Here is a 14,614-nt window from a genome sequence, read left to right on the forward strand (position 1 = left end):
GGAGGAGGAGGATGGAGACAAGGCCACAGCAGATGAGGCTGGTAGGGACCTTCCCAGAGCATGGGAACCCTCCACACTCCCTCCAGAGGCAGGTCAGAGAGACAAATCAGCCCTTGGTGTCACAGGCACAGACCCCCTCACACAGAGCATGGGACTCTGGGAGCTGCGCGGCCACCCCGGCTTCCAGCTGGCCTGGCTGTGCTGGGCAGGGATGGGGACAGCCAGCAGGAACCCTGCTGTCTCCACCCATGTGCTTCAGACCACACTGTCCTCTCCCCCGCTCCGTAACCCTGGCCGCTCACAGCACATCTGCGCCTTTGCTGGCTTCCCCACGAGCCAGAGCCATGGTAAGCTGACGGGCAACCACACGCTGAAGGAAAAACACAGCCAGAGGACAAAGAGCTTCTGGTATTAACTAAGAGCACAGACACGTCACCCTGTCTCTGACGATTCAATTGGAAACATGCACTTGAAGAACCATCAGTTAGAAAGCGAGCAGCACTCAGCCATATAGTTGCAACAGGTCACAGCACCAGAGGAGTTACCATCGGAATAAAGGAGAAAGAGAGGTTGCAGGCCCAGGCTTTGACCACGGTTAGTCTGCAGTGCTGAGAACCACCTCATGCAGCCAGCCCCGGGCAGCGCTGCCCCAGCCCAAGGCATGCAGCTCACGGCAGCAGAGCAGCTCATTTACCCAGGACCAAGGTGGGGAACACGACCTTCTTGCGCCTGGGGGAGGAAAATTGAACAGTTTATGTACACAATAAAGACGTTCTAGGGCACAACCCCAGATGCAAGAACCGGCTCTTCAACTGAACCTCACCAGCCCTCCGCTCTTCGACCTCTGCGCAACGCGACTGCCGGACACGGGCTGCCAGGGGTCCTAGTTCAGCCACAACCAGTACTCCCAGCCAGTTTGTTCCCCAACTGGACCAAAGTTCATAACCAGTCAAGACCAAGTGCTTCGGCAAACCCCGGGTATCTACCTGAGAACACCCTCAGGTGCTGCTCTGCCATGTCCTGGCACCTGGACAGAAGCAGCAGGTTCCTGAAGGAACCAGCTGGCAGGAAACTAATCATACACCAGACGCTGTTGAGTTTAAGAAGCTGGTAAGTCCCAACTCCTCCAGTTCTCCAGCCCAGCTGCCCTTCAGCCCTCCCCAGAGCGGTGGTCCCCTGCACCAGCTCCTGTCACCAGCTCCAGCTGCTTGCTTCCACTCAGCAAAGAGACTGGCAGAGAAGGAAAGCAAATGGAACTGTAAAGGATGCGGCTGAGGCACCTCTGTCCCTACCCCACCACCCAACAACTGGCCCTGCTCCAGGCAGAGGCAGCAGATCAGATCTACCATCACACACGGCTGCTTCAGGTTCCAGTGACAATGAGGGGCAGAGAGGAGAGTGCAGGGGCTGGGGAGAGAGGAGGAGAGGGAAGAAGGACGGGCATGCCTCGACTCAGCCCCTCACACGCAGCCGCCACACTGCGCTCTGCGCTGGGAACTTGGCTGCACGGACACAACAGGGCTGATGTTGTTTAGGGGACAGCTCGGTTTAGCTGACACAGGCAGACCAAATTCTCCTGGTTTTACGCAGCAGCACAGACACTGCGATCCCCTTGCCACGCACAGACCTCGGCAGGGGCGGTAAGGCGGGTGCAGGGGGTGAGGTGTGGGCCACCGACCCAGCCATCGGCAGCACACGGGGGTGCAGAGGAGAAGGACAGGACAGCAGGGCCGTACAGGGATCTCAAACAACTTGCAATAGGCACATTTTTCACACAGTCATTTCCACTCCCTTTTGAAGCCCGCTACCCTCCTCCAGCTCTGCTGGAGAACTTCTCTCCCAGCAGGCTGGGTTTCTAAGCCTTTCTCAGCTACGGCCTGCTCCCAGCTAGAGCCAGGCCAGACAACCGCCGTGGGGACAAGCTGGATAATTACAAGTGATCCCCACCCCCCCAGCAATCAGCTTATTCATCCCACCACAACTCGATATAGCCACGCTGCCTCCCGAGATCAGCGGTAATCCCTCCCCAGCACCACCCCGACAGCCTGCTCCGGAAACGCAGCCCGTGCGCAGCGTGAGCACTGCCGGGCCCTGCCCGGAGCCGGTCAGCCCCGCAGCCTACAGACACCCAACGTCTACCCAGTCTGTGCATGACACTGACTTTAAGTCTCCAAACTCTTCCGTTCCAAAGGTGGGCAAATGGCAGCGGCTGTAAAAACTGCCAGTGCCGGTTTCTAAACTGCAGCTTGTCCTGCTGCCCACATAGCAACGCTTAAAGGAGAGTGACTGTGGGGAGCTCGGCGTGGCCGTGCTGCATCTGGCACTCTTCAGCTTGGCAACAGCTCACTTAATTTTCTGAAGTCTGGGTTGAGAATGTGCTGAATATTGGCATTAAGCTGCAGTGGCTTGTGGTTTAGCATGGAAGAGCAGGGAGGGTGTCTTGCCCAGTGACACCAGTACCACTGTGCTAACACCGGAGTGATGTCATGCTTTCGCCCCACTGTTCAGGGCTTCTCACACAACCACAGGGCCCTGTGCTGCATGGGACTGGGAGAAATCAGCCCCTGTGGGAGAACCCTCCTGAGCCACTTCCCGGTATCCCAGAGGCACCTCTGGCCACGGGTGAGTCACGGGAGACACACGGGGTAGATTTTGCTGTTAAAGCAGTTTCTGGCTCCGTGGCTGATGCTCGGTGCCACCAGCACGAGGCAGCTGCCCCCTGGGTCAGCTGCTAATGACGTTTTCTTTTCCCCTAATAGAGGGGGAAGTTGAGCAAACAGGGCACCACCCTCCAAGGGAGCATGTTCTGCCTGCACTCAGCCCTCCTCGCCAAGGGAGCCTCCAGGTTTGTGGTTGATGCTCATGAGCCACTTCCCAGCATCCCAGAGGCACCTCTGGCCACGGGTGAGTCACGGGAGACACACGGGGTAGATTTTGCTGTTAAAGCAGTTTCTGGCTCCGTGGCTGATGCTCGGTGCCACCAGCACGAGGCAGCTGCCCCCTGGGTCAGCTGCTAATGACGTTTTCTTTTCCCCTAATAGAGGGGGAAGTTGAGCAAACAGGGCACCACCCTCCAAGGGAGCATGTTCTGCCTGCACTCAGCCCTCCTCGCCAAGGGAGCCTCCAGGTTTGTGGTTGATGTGGTTCTCCATGCAGGAGCACACCAGTAGCTATGGCAACTCCACCAGGACTTACTGCAGATCCTTTTGAAGGGCTGCCTGGGTCTTTTGTATGATCTGAGATGCAGCCACCGAGAGATCAGAGCAAAGGGACAGAGGAGGCACCAACATCCTCCCAACTAAGAGACAATCATGCTTGCTTTGCTCTTTCCTTTAGAGAAATCAGCATTGTCACCTTCCCCATTCCATGGAGACTTTGGCTCCACAAATCATTTGTCCTATCAATCAGATGAAAGCTGTGGTGGGCTGAAGACAGGCCAAGAAGAGCTTCTGTTCCATGCAGCACCCCCAAAACACACCACACACTCCCCTCTGGGCAAAAACACATCCTCGCTTACCCTTTGTCGAAGAAAGAGGTGTGCCCCGGGTGAGGGTACTTGGTGCCGTTGCTGCTCATCATGCCACTGCTGACGTTCCCTGAAATGTAGGATTTCCGTGAGGCCTGGTCCTTCGCGAAATTTCTGCAAGCAGCTAATTTGGATTCTAAGGCCTGTGAAAGGAAAAAACCCACCAAATTATGTAAAAAAAAGTTATCACCATTAAGAGAAAGTGTTTCGCTGCTCGAGCTCAGGCTTTGTCGTGACCCCAAGATCACCATCATCAGGAACCCAGTGCGATCGATCACCTTTGGCAAAAACTGAGCTAAATAGGAACAAAGCTGTATTCTGCTCCATCACCCAACCCCAGAGACAACCCACCCGAGGAGCTGCTGACGCAGACTGCCAGGCACCACACCACACCACTCTGTCAGGGCTCACATTTTACAACACACCAGCTCCCAGCTGACTTCCTGTTTTTAGGTAATTAACTGCTGGCAGAAGCTACCAAAACTTCTTGCTTCAGCAGCTGCAGCAAGGCTGGCTTAAGCTAAGCAGAAGACTAAGACAGAGCCAGGTTTTGAGAGGGGCTGCATACTGGGAAAGTTGCGATTTTTCCTCCAGGACAAGGCCTTCTAGCATTTCTTTTTCAGTCCTGGCCTGCCAGACAAAGCCAGTTTCTTAAGCCCTGCTGATGTGCTCCAGGACAAGGGGTGCTGCAGCCACAGCATCAGAGGAGGAATCAAAGGCAGCAGCTAAGCTCCACCATCTGTACCTCATCTCTCTACTTCCAAGCCCACCTGGTGAGATCTTTCTCCCCTACACAAGGTGACAGTCTTTGCCTCATCCACTGACTCCTGGCAGGAGGGAGACCAAAACCCTGACCCTCCCCTCCACTTCCGAACATCAGCTGCCCTTTCTGCTGCCTCTCACAGCTAACTGGACTCTCTGCCTGGCAGAAAGTCCTTGTGACTATTCATTGCCCCCAGCCCAGGCACGGGGCATTCAAACACTCACAAAATAGACACACTGGAGACAGAACTCACCTCCCCGAACATGGGGGTTGGTCCACATTGAAAAATCCTCCATTAATAACGCACTGACATGCTATCACAAGTGAGCGAACAGTCTTCTAGAAACCCACGTAAACTTCCTGACCGTACAGACAGATGCAGGGAACTACCCATCTCTTGGTCTCAAAGCACCTACCAGCTGGAAGCAGCCAGTGTGATCCGTGCTAAGAGACTCCCTGTCTCAGCTGCAAGCAGAGAGAAACCTTCCTGCAGAGAACGGGAGTCTAAGGCTTGGGATGAGGCATTCTCGGAGCAGCCAAAGCCACAGGAATCCTGAACAGCCCACAACTGTAACCACCCCTCTGTGCGAGCTGGAATTCGTACCAGCGTGAGCGTGTGCCCCAGAGCAGGCCGAGAAGGCAGCGCGCTCATCCGGCATTTCCTGTCCCCGCAGAGTAATCACAGGGATTGTGCCTAAGCTCCCTAAATCCCCAGCAGACTCTTACTCACTGTGATCCCATTTTAGACATGTCACTCCCTAACCCCGAGCTGTCCCGCTGCCCTTGCAGACCAGCTCCAAGCTCACCAGCTCCAAATGGGAGCAACGAGGTAATTTTTAATTTCAACATTTGCTAAAACAACTGTCTCTGCTGCAGCAATTTCTGTTCTCTGCGTTAACCACGGAGGATGGAGGAAAGCCGGCACCAGAGGCCAGACACTGAGGCTGGCTACGCTTTCCCTCACGACGCTACCCACTGAGCCAGGCCAACAAGCTCCTCACAGTTCAGCAGCCGTGTCTTCCCTCACCTGGAAAGCCTGGCATCCTCCCCAGTGCAGTAACGGTTTAAACCCCTCCTCCCGCTTACAGAGGTAATCCCTTTAACGGCTCACACGTTTCACTGCCCCAGCAGCTACAGATGGAACACTTGGCTTTCTCCTGGTTTGTTTTCTCACTTTCTTATCTAAGGTTTCTCGGAGTTTTTCCACTGTCAGCAGCTGTTGCAGATCTCCCCAGGCACGTGAGGAGACACCAGCAGTGAGATCTTGGCTCCCCTCCCACACCACGCAGTAACTGTGCGGCAGGCCCCAGGGTCTGAGGTCCAGTTCTCACCAGAGAGAAAGCCACGGGCCTCATCTGAGGTGAGAGCAAGCGGCTGACAGCATCTAACCCCATATACCAGAGTGCTTGACAAACTTTTTCCTCCAAATATGAGTTTCATCACCCAAAGGTGGCATCAGAACCTTAGTAAAATCTTAGTAAGCTTAGTAAAAACTTTCACAAATTAAGATAATTAAAATTACTTTATCACATACTGAACACCAACCATGGATGATCTGGAAAGCTCAGCACGGGCCAAGGCCTGCTGTAAGTGCACACAAGGCCAAAAGCTCAGCGACAGCAGCACAGGGCCGGAGGCACCTCAGCAGAGACTCACCCCCACTTTCCGTAGCAGATCTCCCACGATGTTGAGTGCAGATATTCTCGCCGAAGGAGTGAGGGGGCTGGTACCGAAGCCGTTCGGTATAGCTGCAAACACAAACATGCTTGGTTGTATGCTCCACTCCTCCATAGTTAATTTTTTAAAAAATTTAAATAAATCGCCATCTACACAACAAGGTAAATCTAAAATCCACGGACTAGTCACACAATTACCCACGATAGCTGAGCCCACGTGATCGCCAGCCAACGACAAGGGAAAAGCTTCACTGCTGCCCACACCCTCCTCCCCTCCATCCCACACGCAGAGTTCACGCACTCTCCTCCTGCGAAGCCACTGCCCAATCCACCCACAGCCTCCTCCAGAATCAGCCTTTCTCATTGGATAAATAATGTATTAACCCTTGTGATTGTCTGGAGCCTTCCAGATGGGGCTGAGGACTGGACTAACATCCTGCTGCCTCACGGAGAAAACAGGAGCCCTGGGAAAGACACGTGGTGACAGAGGCAGCCTGGGCTGGCTGAAGCACTGCCCACCGATTACTGACCGCTGCTGCTCCATGTTTATGCAGAAATATCAGTCACTGCACTTCCCTGAACCCCTTCAGTGCTCTACTGCAGAGTGCAACCCCCACCCCCCCTCAAAAAAGCTTCCCTGTCTTTCCTTTCCAGCCTGTTTACTCACTACAGAGCTGTGAGGATGCGGAGGGGCTGGAGCATCCCTGTGCCGAGGACAGGCTGAGAGCCCTGGGAATGTTCAGAGCAGCCTGAGAGGGGACCTCATCAACGTGATCAACAGCTAAAGGGGGTCAGGAGGACGGGTCAGACTCTGCCCAGTGGCGCCCAGTAACAGGACAAGGGGCAATGGGCACTAACTGGAACACAGGGAGTTCCACCTGAACATGAGAAAAAACTTCTCTGCTGTGAGGGTGAGGGAGCCCTGGCCCAGGCTGCCCAGAGAGGCTGTGGCGTCTCCTGCTCTGGAGAGATCCCAGACCTGCCTGGGTGAGGGACCCCTGGCCCAGGCTGCCCAGAGAGGCTGCGGAGTCTCCTGCTCTGGAGAGATCCCAAAGCTGCCTGGGTGCCACCCTGGGCACCCTGCTCTGGGAATGTGCTCTAGCAGGGGGTTTGACTGGAATATCTCCAGATGATCTTCCCTACCAACCCCATTCTGTACTCATGCACCTGATGCTACTCTGGGATTCAGACACACCCCACACAAGGCATGTGGGATCCAGATGTACCGACCTTTACTCTAAGTTCAGGAACAAGCATCTGGTCTGAAACTGTTTGGTAACAAGCTGAACATCCTGCCAAAGCAATGAGACACAGTTTCTACCAATTCTACCTTTTGGGGAAGGAAAACTATTTTCTGATCCTTTTCCGACAGGCGTAGCTGGCAAGGAGAGAGACGCCTGGACAGCTGAATCCATCTTCTCACAGTCTAGAGTCGGAGAACTGGGTGCTGACTTGCGGGTGACTTCTTGTTGCCTCTCCCGCACTGCGAGCTCTTGCCGTAAGTCTGAGGGTGGAGAACAAAGACACTCAAAGGGTTGTATCCAGTTTCCTGATGTCTCGACAAGTACAAACCTGATACTTCAAACCTCAGGGAAAGGGACTGGAGCTGAGGAAACCTCACCCCCTCCCTAGGCTGCTGCTGGCCCCTACCCTGCCCTCTCCCGTTTCCACACACATTTGCTCCAAAGGGCAGTCAGCTCAGCAACGAAGCTGTAAGATCCTTAGAAGGGACCAGACACAAATAAATGATGCATTATCAGGGCATTGTTCCTCTGTGGATAGAGCAACTCAGTCTCCTACAAACCTCTTGCTCCTTGTCTCAAGCTGGTGTTACACCCAAGAGCAGAATCACTTGTACCTTACGGCTCTGAAGTTATTGTAAGTATTGAGAACCGACGTTAAGTCAACAGGCAGAGCTGAAGTGAAAATCTATTTCGGCTCCTAGAGGAGAATTTGTGGCTGCTCCATCTGAAATGTTATATTGGGGTTTGACACCATATCAGCTCTTTTAGTGGCTTTTAGTTCCTGCTCGTTGTCAGGGGGAATTACATGTAGCTTTGCCACGCTAACAAATGCTGAACATTTCCAAGTGACTCATCCAAGATGTCTTTTTTGCCAATTATTCCAGTGTTCCAGAAAACAGTCCTCTAGGCTTTACTGGTTTTTCCAGTAGTACTGCTCTAACCCCGAACTATAACACATATTTCCTCAGTAAATACTTAATCTCCCCTTTCACATTGATTATAAAAGCCCTGTGCTTCCAATAGGGGCTTTTAATTGTGGGGCACAAACCTGGTCCCAAGAAGTTCGCAAAGGAGAACAAGGGAAAACACCAGCCTGATGCCCAGCGTGTTGTCCCAACCTCAGATCCTCAAGGGAGGAATCGTTTCAGAAAGCTGCACTTGGGAACCCAGGTTGGAAACCACTGATCTCTAACTGTTAATGGCAGGCACAGGCTTGTGAGCAGACCCACTGCCAGAGGAATCATTAAACCATTAAAAAATGCTTTGCCAGCATCTTCAGGGTGAAATGAACTGGGGAATTCCCAGCTCCTTGGACCCAGAACGTTGTCCTGAGCGTCCTTGATCTCACACGTCTAACCACAGGTTTTCCTGGAGCATCTTAAATAAACCAGGCAGTTTCCATGAGGTTTAGAAGAAAAACAGGAGGCAGGATTTTTAGGGAAGTTATTTAACCACTTCTCATGTATTGCCCTGACATGGCCTGTGCTTTTCCTTCCTACACAAGGCACAAAACCACAGTGAGTGGGTAATTTTGAAGCACGCTTCCTCAACATCATGCCACCTGTATTGTTGTACTCTCCGGTGTTAGAAGTCCTGAATGACTCTGGTACTAATTTGCCCCTACATGAGAAAATCTTTCCTCTGAGCTACACCAGAGCACAGAACGTTCTGTCTGTGACACCCAGCGCTTACATTACAGTTCCAGTCTTGTCACATGAGGCCTTCTAGAAACATGAGCTTCACTTGCTGCAGGTCTCTGCTCACAAGCCAACAATGCACCAAGACACAGAGCAAACCAAGCCAGCCATACCTCTCGCTTCATCCTTTAATCTCTGTACAGAAACGAGCAATGATTCCTTGTCATCCAGCTCGCTTTCTAAAAATGCATTTCTCTCAATAGCTTGGTTCAGCCTTTGTTCAAAGTCTTCCAATGAAACTATTGTCGCCCTAGAAACAAAATCCAGAATATTAGGTTCTTCAGCTCCGCTAACATAAAAGCCTATTCAAAAACATAACAGAGGAAAGATGTTAGCAGGGTCCTCAGCTGACTTACTCCCTTGAAAGCTATGGAAATGCTTCTTAGAAAGGACTAATAAACCCCGAAGAAACAGCAGTGAAAGACGAAAAGAACAGGACAGCAACTGGCTCTCACAGAAGTACTGAAGAGCTGGGAAAGCGCCAATCCGGCACACCCAGCTCCAGTTTTCCCAAGCCATGCTCCAAAGGCAGGTATTTAATCAGTGCCTTTGCTCGGGTGGTGCTGCAGCCTCCAGCTCTGGACAGGCAGCAGCCCAGTGAGAGCAGAATGCAGGGTACTGGGATACTCCCCGAGACCCAGTTCGTTCCATGATTTCAGTGGGATGGCTTACGTGTCGAACGTTAGTCACGAGGTTAAAAGCCTTGTGGAAACAGGGCCTCAGCTCTCAGATCTTTTTGCCAGACAGCCAGCGGCTCATTCCTGGTCCCACTGAACCAGTGGCAAAATTCCCATTCAGCAAAACGGAAGCACGACCTACCCCAAATGGGGCGTTTCTAACAGCAGCTGGTTTGTTTTAAGTGCTTACATAGGACACGTTTGCTCCCTGCAGTCATTAAGTTGTTATGCAAGGGAAGAGGAGGCTCCTTTGGCCTGTTTTATTTAAAAGGGACTAGGTAAAGCATTAGCTTCATACTTCAAAGGGGCTCTGAGCCACAAGGATCTCAAATACACTAAAAGAGTCACCGAGCTGGTAGTGCCAAACGCAGGGCTCTGGCCTGCCTTGCTTGGTGCCCGCTAGCACTGCTTGGTTCTCACAGGAACTCAAGAAACAAAGTTTTTCGCCTTTCTTGCTGGAACGTAACGTTACCAGTGAATGGAGGTGAACTCCAAGGGTCATCTGCACTGTACAAAGAATCAAGCATCTTGGGCTTTGTCTGGGGTTTTTGAATACGTGTTATTTGTCTTTTTAAGGAATAATAAAAGGATCTGAATTTGAGGAGCAAAGAAAAGATCAAGTGAAAACTCCCAAGGAAAGACACGGTTTGCAGCTTCACCTCTTTGCACGTTCCAGGTCATCGTTGGCCTGTTCCAGCTCCCTCACGTACTTATGCAGCTGGTCTTTAATGGCCCGTGTCTGGCTCAGGTCATCCTCTAACAACGACACTTGCTTGTAACTTTGTGCATACTGGTGCTCCAGTTTCTCCTGGAAGAAAGAAGCAGTGAGATGAGTATCAGACTCTCCAAGTCACCAATAGTAAAACAGGACAAAGAACGCAACGCACTCGCTGCATCCCGCTGGCGTGGGATTGCTGGTGACACAGAGCAAGAACTGGAGAGTGGCAGGAACACGCTCTGGACACCAGAGCTGGACGCAGCGTAAAGGCCAAGCACTGCGCTGTGTGCAGACACCTCGCCATGGCACAGCTGGCTGCTCCCGACAGCCTGCCCTGGCAGCTGCTCCGCAGCCTTGCCAGCCAGGGCAAAATCTAACCGCAGGGCCTCCCCCTCGGTGCCTCTCCCTTCACAATAGCCACGCTGTTACCAGAACCTGTCTGACATCTCCATCAGCAAAACTACGAGTCACTCCATCTGTTACAGAACCTCCAGCTCCACAGGCTCATCTTCGACTGGAGGAATTCCTTCCTGAACAGGCTTTTCCCAGCTCTGAGGTACACAGAGGGGCTTACAGGAAACTACTGTGTTCGACCTTATCGAACACATATTGACCTTATGGATACAGCTGGGACTGGATGTGCCCACAGGTCATCCCACAAACTTTATTTCCACTGGGTAAGTTTCTAACCTTTGTCTTCACTGAAACAATCCAAAAAAAGCAAATACGATGCTTTTCCAAAACCTCTAAAAGAGGCAAGAGCTTGTTAACGCAGACGCTTCAGCGAGCAGTCAGCTCCTGCACACACGGATCCGCAGGCAGCTCCTGCCTCCACAGATACAGCTGCTAAGAGGGAATTAGGAGATCCTCTCTGAAAGACAGGCATGAATCACCCACCTTCTGCTTGCTTTACTGTCTCATAAGACCAGGGAGACCTTCTGGGCAAAAGAACGAGTGTGTGAAGGCAGGTAACGATGCGGTGATGGCACAAAACCTCGCGCTGCTGCCTGCCCTGTTGCTAGGCTTGTGCTGCCCCTGTAACTAACACAGCAACCGCCTGGCAGAGCCCCGAGAGCTCAAACAAGCACAGGATCCATGATGTCAACAAGAAAAATTCTGCCACAAATTTCCCTGGGAAGTTGTTGGCCTTATTTGGAGTAGGGATCTTAAACAGACAACTCCTTTACTTCGTATGGCTCTTCAGCAGCCAGGAACCAGACAATCGAAAACACGATCCAGGACAGAGCTGTGGAAAGCAGCAACGTTACTGCAGAAGAGACCTACCTTTAACGTTTCCACTTCATACTTCAGTCTTTGGTTATCCGCCTGCAAATCTCTATTCCTCTGCTCAGCCTGCACTAGCTGTGCCTCCAACTCAGCTTCTAATTCTCTGCTTCCCTCCTGAAATTCAGCCAGCTCTTCACGAGCTTCCTGGAAGCTGTAAGGAGAGGATTTCATCAGCTGAAAACCCAGCATTTCCCCAGCTAAAACAAAACCCTCAGTTCCTTTAAGTAATAAGCTAAAAAAAACGAGAGTTTTAAAGTACTTCAGTGTCATCCATAGAGCTCTAAGGGGAAAAAGAAAAAATGGGGAAACAGAGAAATTGCACTAAGCTGAGCTATAAAAGGAAATTAATTCTCTTACATCAAACAAACAGCTACATTAGATGCATGTGTGCACACAAACTTGTATCAAAGCTGTTCACAGGATTTGGGAGAGTCTGACAACAACTTTATACTCCATTAGATTTCACTGGAAAAAGTCAAGGAATTAAACATTTAACCCCATTTTGGTCAAAAACCAAAGAGAGAAGAACAGGCTCTGGGGCTCTGCACTAGCTGGAAATTTAAGGTTTTTGACCAGTGTAAAGGTTTGAGTCTTGGGATTACTGAGTACGGAGTGCAGCAGGAGCCAGCATGTACCTACTTACACCACCGTAAGTTATTCAAGTCTAGAAGCAGCCACTCCACATACCCCTCTTACTCTATCTGCATCTTTACCTCACGTAACCGCTCGGCTCTTAGCGAGCTGCAGAGAAAACTAACAAGGTTTTAGGGAACAACATCTCCACTTGTGTTCCAGACACCTGGAAACCGTTCAAGACAATTCCAGAATTGTCTGACACCCAAAACCAGCTTAGGGTTCTCCTCACGGACAGAGCCCTCCTCACTCCCAACACATTGCCCTCAAAAAATCCCACTCCAAAACCAAATAAAAAAACAACTTGCATCTTCGGCTCTTTGGGCTTGAGACAAGTTTAAGTGGCTTCATCTCAAGTGCACATGAGTAACGCTGGATGCCAGGAAAACTTTCCAAAGATTATAAACTGGAAGCCTCCAAGCCCCCTCACTCCAAAAGGCCCCTGAAGAAACTGCACCCCCACCCCACGAAGCACAGCACTACTCAAGACAACAACTCTCTTGTCAATTTTAGTAATCAAAAGGCCCAGTGCCCCCTAAAAGATGCAATCTGCTGGTACAGGACGGACTGTGAGGACACTTCAATAAATTGCAGCAGACGCCAAATCAGCCACTTTTCATGCCAGTAATTCAATTACAAGCAGCTTGAGGGAACAGTAATGATAGAAGGCAAGCCCAAAGGCGCCTTCTTATGATAAAATATCAAGATACTACTTAAGGCAGCACTTTAATTATGCAAAGATGCACATGATAGCAGAAGGGCTCTGCTCTTGCTCAAACATGCTCGAAATGTAGCCTAGAGTTCCTGGCACTGTAACACTGTGCAAGAAACACTCAGTTCCCACAAAGCTAGGAATTTTAAAGCTCTATTTAAAGCTGGAAATCACAGAATCTTTTAGGTTGGAAAAGACCTTTTAACTCCTCAAGTCTCCCCACTCCCCCAGCACTGCCAGGTCCCCACTGACCCCTGTTCCTCAGCACCACCTCCACAGAGCTGGAAAACCCGCCAGGGATGGGGACTCCACCACTGCCCTGGGCAGCCTGGGCCAGGCTGGGACAACTCCAACGGGGAAGAAATTGTTCCTAATATCCAGCTTAAAACACAGAGATCCTTTCTAAAATATCCAAAACCCATCTTGGTATAGCCTTGCGGGGAAACAGATTAAACAATGTTCTGGTCATTAAGAACCAAACCCAGCCTGTAAATCTACCTCAGTACCTTTGTTTGTACTTCAAAGAGAGCTCTTTCCAATACGCAGTTTCCTCCTTTGGACTGGAAAAAGTCGGGATTTCTTCACTGTCCATGGTCAATACGACCTGCAGGGTATAAACACAAGAACACGCTCAGGATAAACAGACAGACAGACCGTTCCCAAAACGGCTGCTGCACGCTGAGCTTCATTGCCACAGCCTGACAGTGGCATCCAGCCCTGGCACCCGGTAGCAGGATGTTAACGATCCCTAACAAGCATCATTCAGCACTGAGACCTGCTGTAACAAGCCATGTAATTTTATCCAGCTTCTGGAAATGCTCGTGCAGCAGCTTGAAATGAGAACAGAAGTTTGGGCTGTATTTTGTACCTGTCACTGAAATGGTAGTTAAGGCCACAAGCTCCCCCAGGATCACAGTCAGTAAAGTGGTTAAAATTTACAGCTATCCGTTTCCACTTGTGTTCATAAAACGTTCTTAAAGAGATTTTGCCTCCTGCTGCCAACACAGCGGCGCACACTGCAAGCCCTGTTAGAGCTGCAAAGGCACGTAAAGAATGAGGACAGACACTCGGAGGTCAACCGCTGACACACGGTCCTGCGGAGATTAGAATCCTATGTGCTCCTGCAATGTCAAGCCCCAGTAATTCCTGATAAAAGATGCAGGTAACAAGTTATCCACATAGTTTTGCTCCCTCTGTCCTTGTGAACGGACACAAGAAAGATCAGCCTCTCCCAGAAAATTATATGGTCCCGTCACACAACAGTGCTTCCAGTCTGAGGTGTTCAGAGGACCAATTTCCCGGGCCACGGCAGGGGACCGGGCTCTGGGGATGAGGATCTCCTCCCTCCAGCTGCCTGCATGCCGTCTGCACTGCTGCTTGGCTGTTAGTCAGGGTGAGAAACAGGACCCAACGTGTACTTATGCTGCTGCTCGGTGACAATTGCTCGGAGAGCAATACACAGCCCAGAGGACACAAGATACCTGAGGTCTCAACCCCATACCAGGTCTCAGAAGGTGACAGGGCTGATGAAGTGGTGTCACGGTCCTGCCACGCATAGCAGGACCAAGAGAAGAGTTCAGACAGGCCCTGATCCTGACCACGGCCAGGAGACGCACGATGCTGTGTGCCGTGTCCAAGCTCTCCCTGAGCACTCCCACAGCTCTTACGGGGAGGCATCTTA

The 14,614-nt window shown here is 51.3% G+C and overlaps 1 protein-coding gene across 1 annotated transcript; it reads right to left on the bottom strand.

Moving 5' to 3' along the window:
* Positions 1-686: 686 nt before the first annotated feature.
* NDEL1 (nudE neurodevelopment protein 1-like 1) lies at positions 687-13,538 on the bottom strand. The gene is made up of 8 exons (XM_010132705.1): positions 13,440-13,538; positions 11,586-11,739; positions 10,243-10,391; positions 9,020-9,156; positions 7,296-7,469; positions 5,946-6,037; positions 3,518-3,669; positions 687-729 (listed from the first exon to the last, which is right to left on the bottom strand). The coding sequence occupies exons 1-8, from the start codon at positions 13,523-13,525 to the stop codon at positions 687-689; spliced, it is 987 nt and encodes a 328-aa protein (XP_010131007.1). The 5' UTR covers positions 13,526-13,538.
* Positions 13,539-14,614: the final 1,076 nt, after the last annotated feature.

Source organism: Buceros rhinoceros, unplaced genomic scaffold (genome assembly GCF_000710305.1).
Source record: "Buceros rhinoceros silvestris isolate BGI_N320 unplaced genomic scaffold, ASM71030v1 scaffold43093, whole genome shotgun sequence".
Taxonomy (NCBI): Eukaryota; Metazoa; Chordata; class Aves; order Bucerotiformes; family Bucerotidae; genus Buceros; species Buceros rhinoceros.

Excerpts from the sequence above, each read along its gene's own strand:
- NDEL1 (XM_010132705.1), bottom strand. The coding sequence starts at position 13,525 with ATGGACAGTGAAGAAATCCCGACTTTTTCCAGTCCAAAGGAGGAAACT. Across the intron at positions 9,157-10,242 it reads GACCTGGAACGTGCAAAGAG|GGCGACAATAGTTTCATTGG; the intron begins GTGAAGCTGCAA and ends TTTTGTTTCTAG. Across the intron at positions 6,038-7,295 it reads TAGTTTTCCTTCCCCAAAAG|CTATACCGAACGGCTTCGGT; the intron begins GTAGAATTGGTA and ends TTGTGTTTGCAG.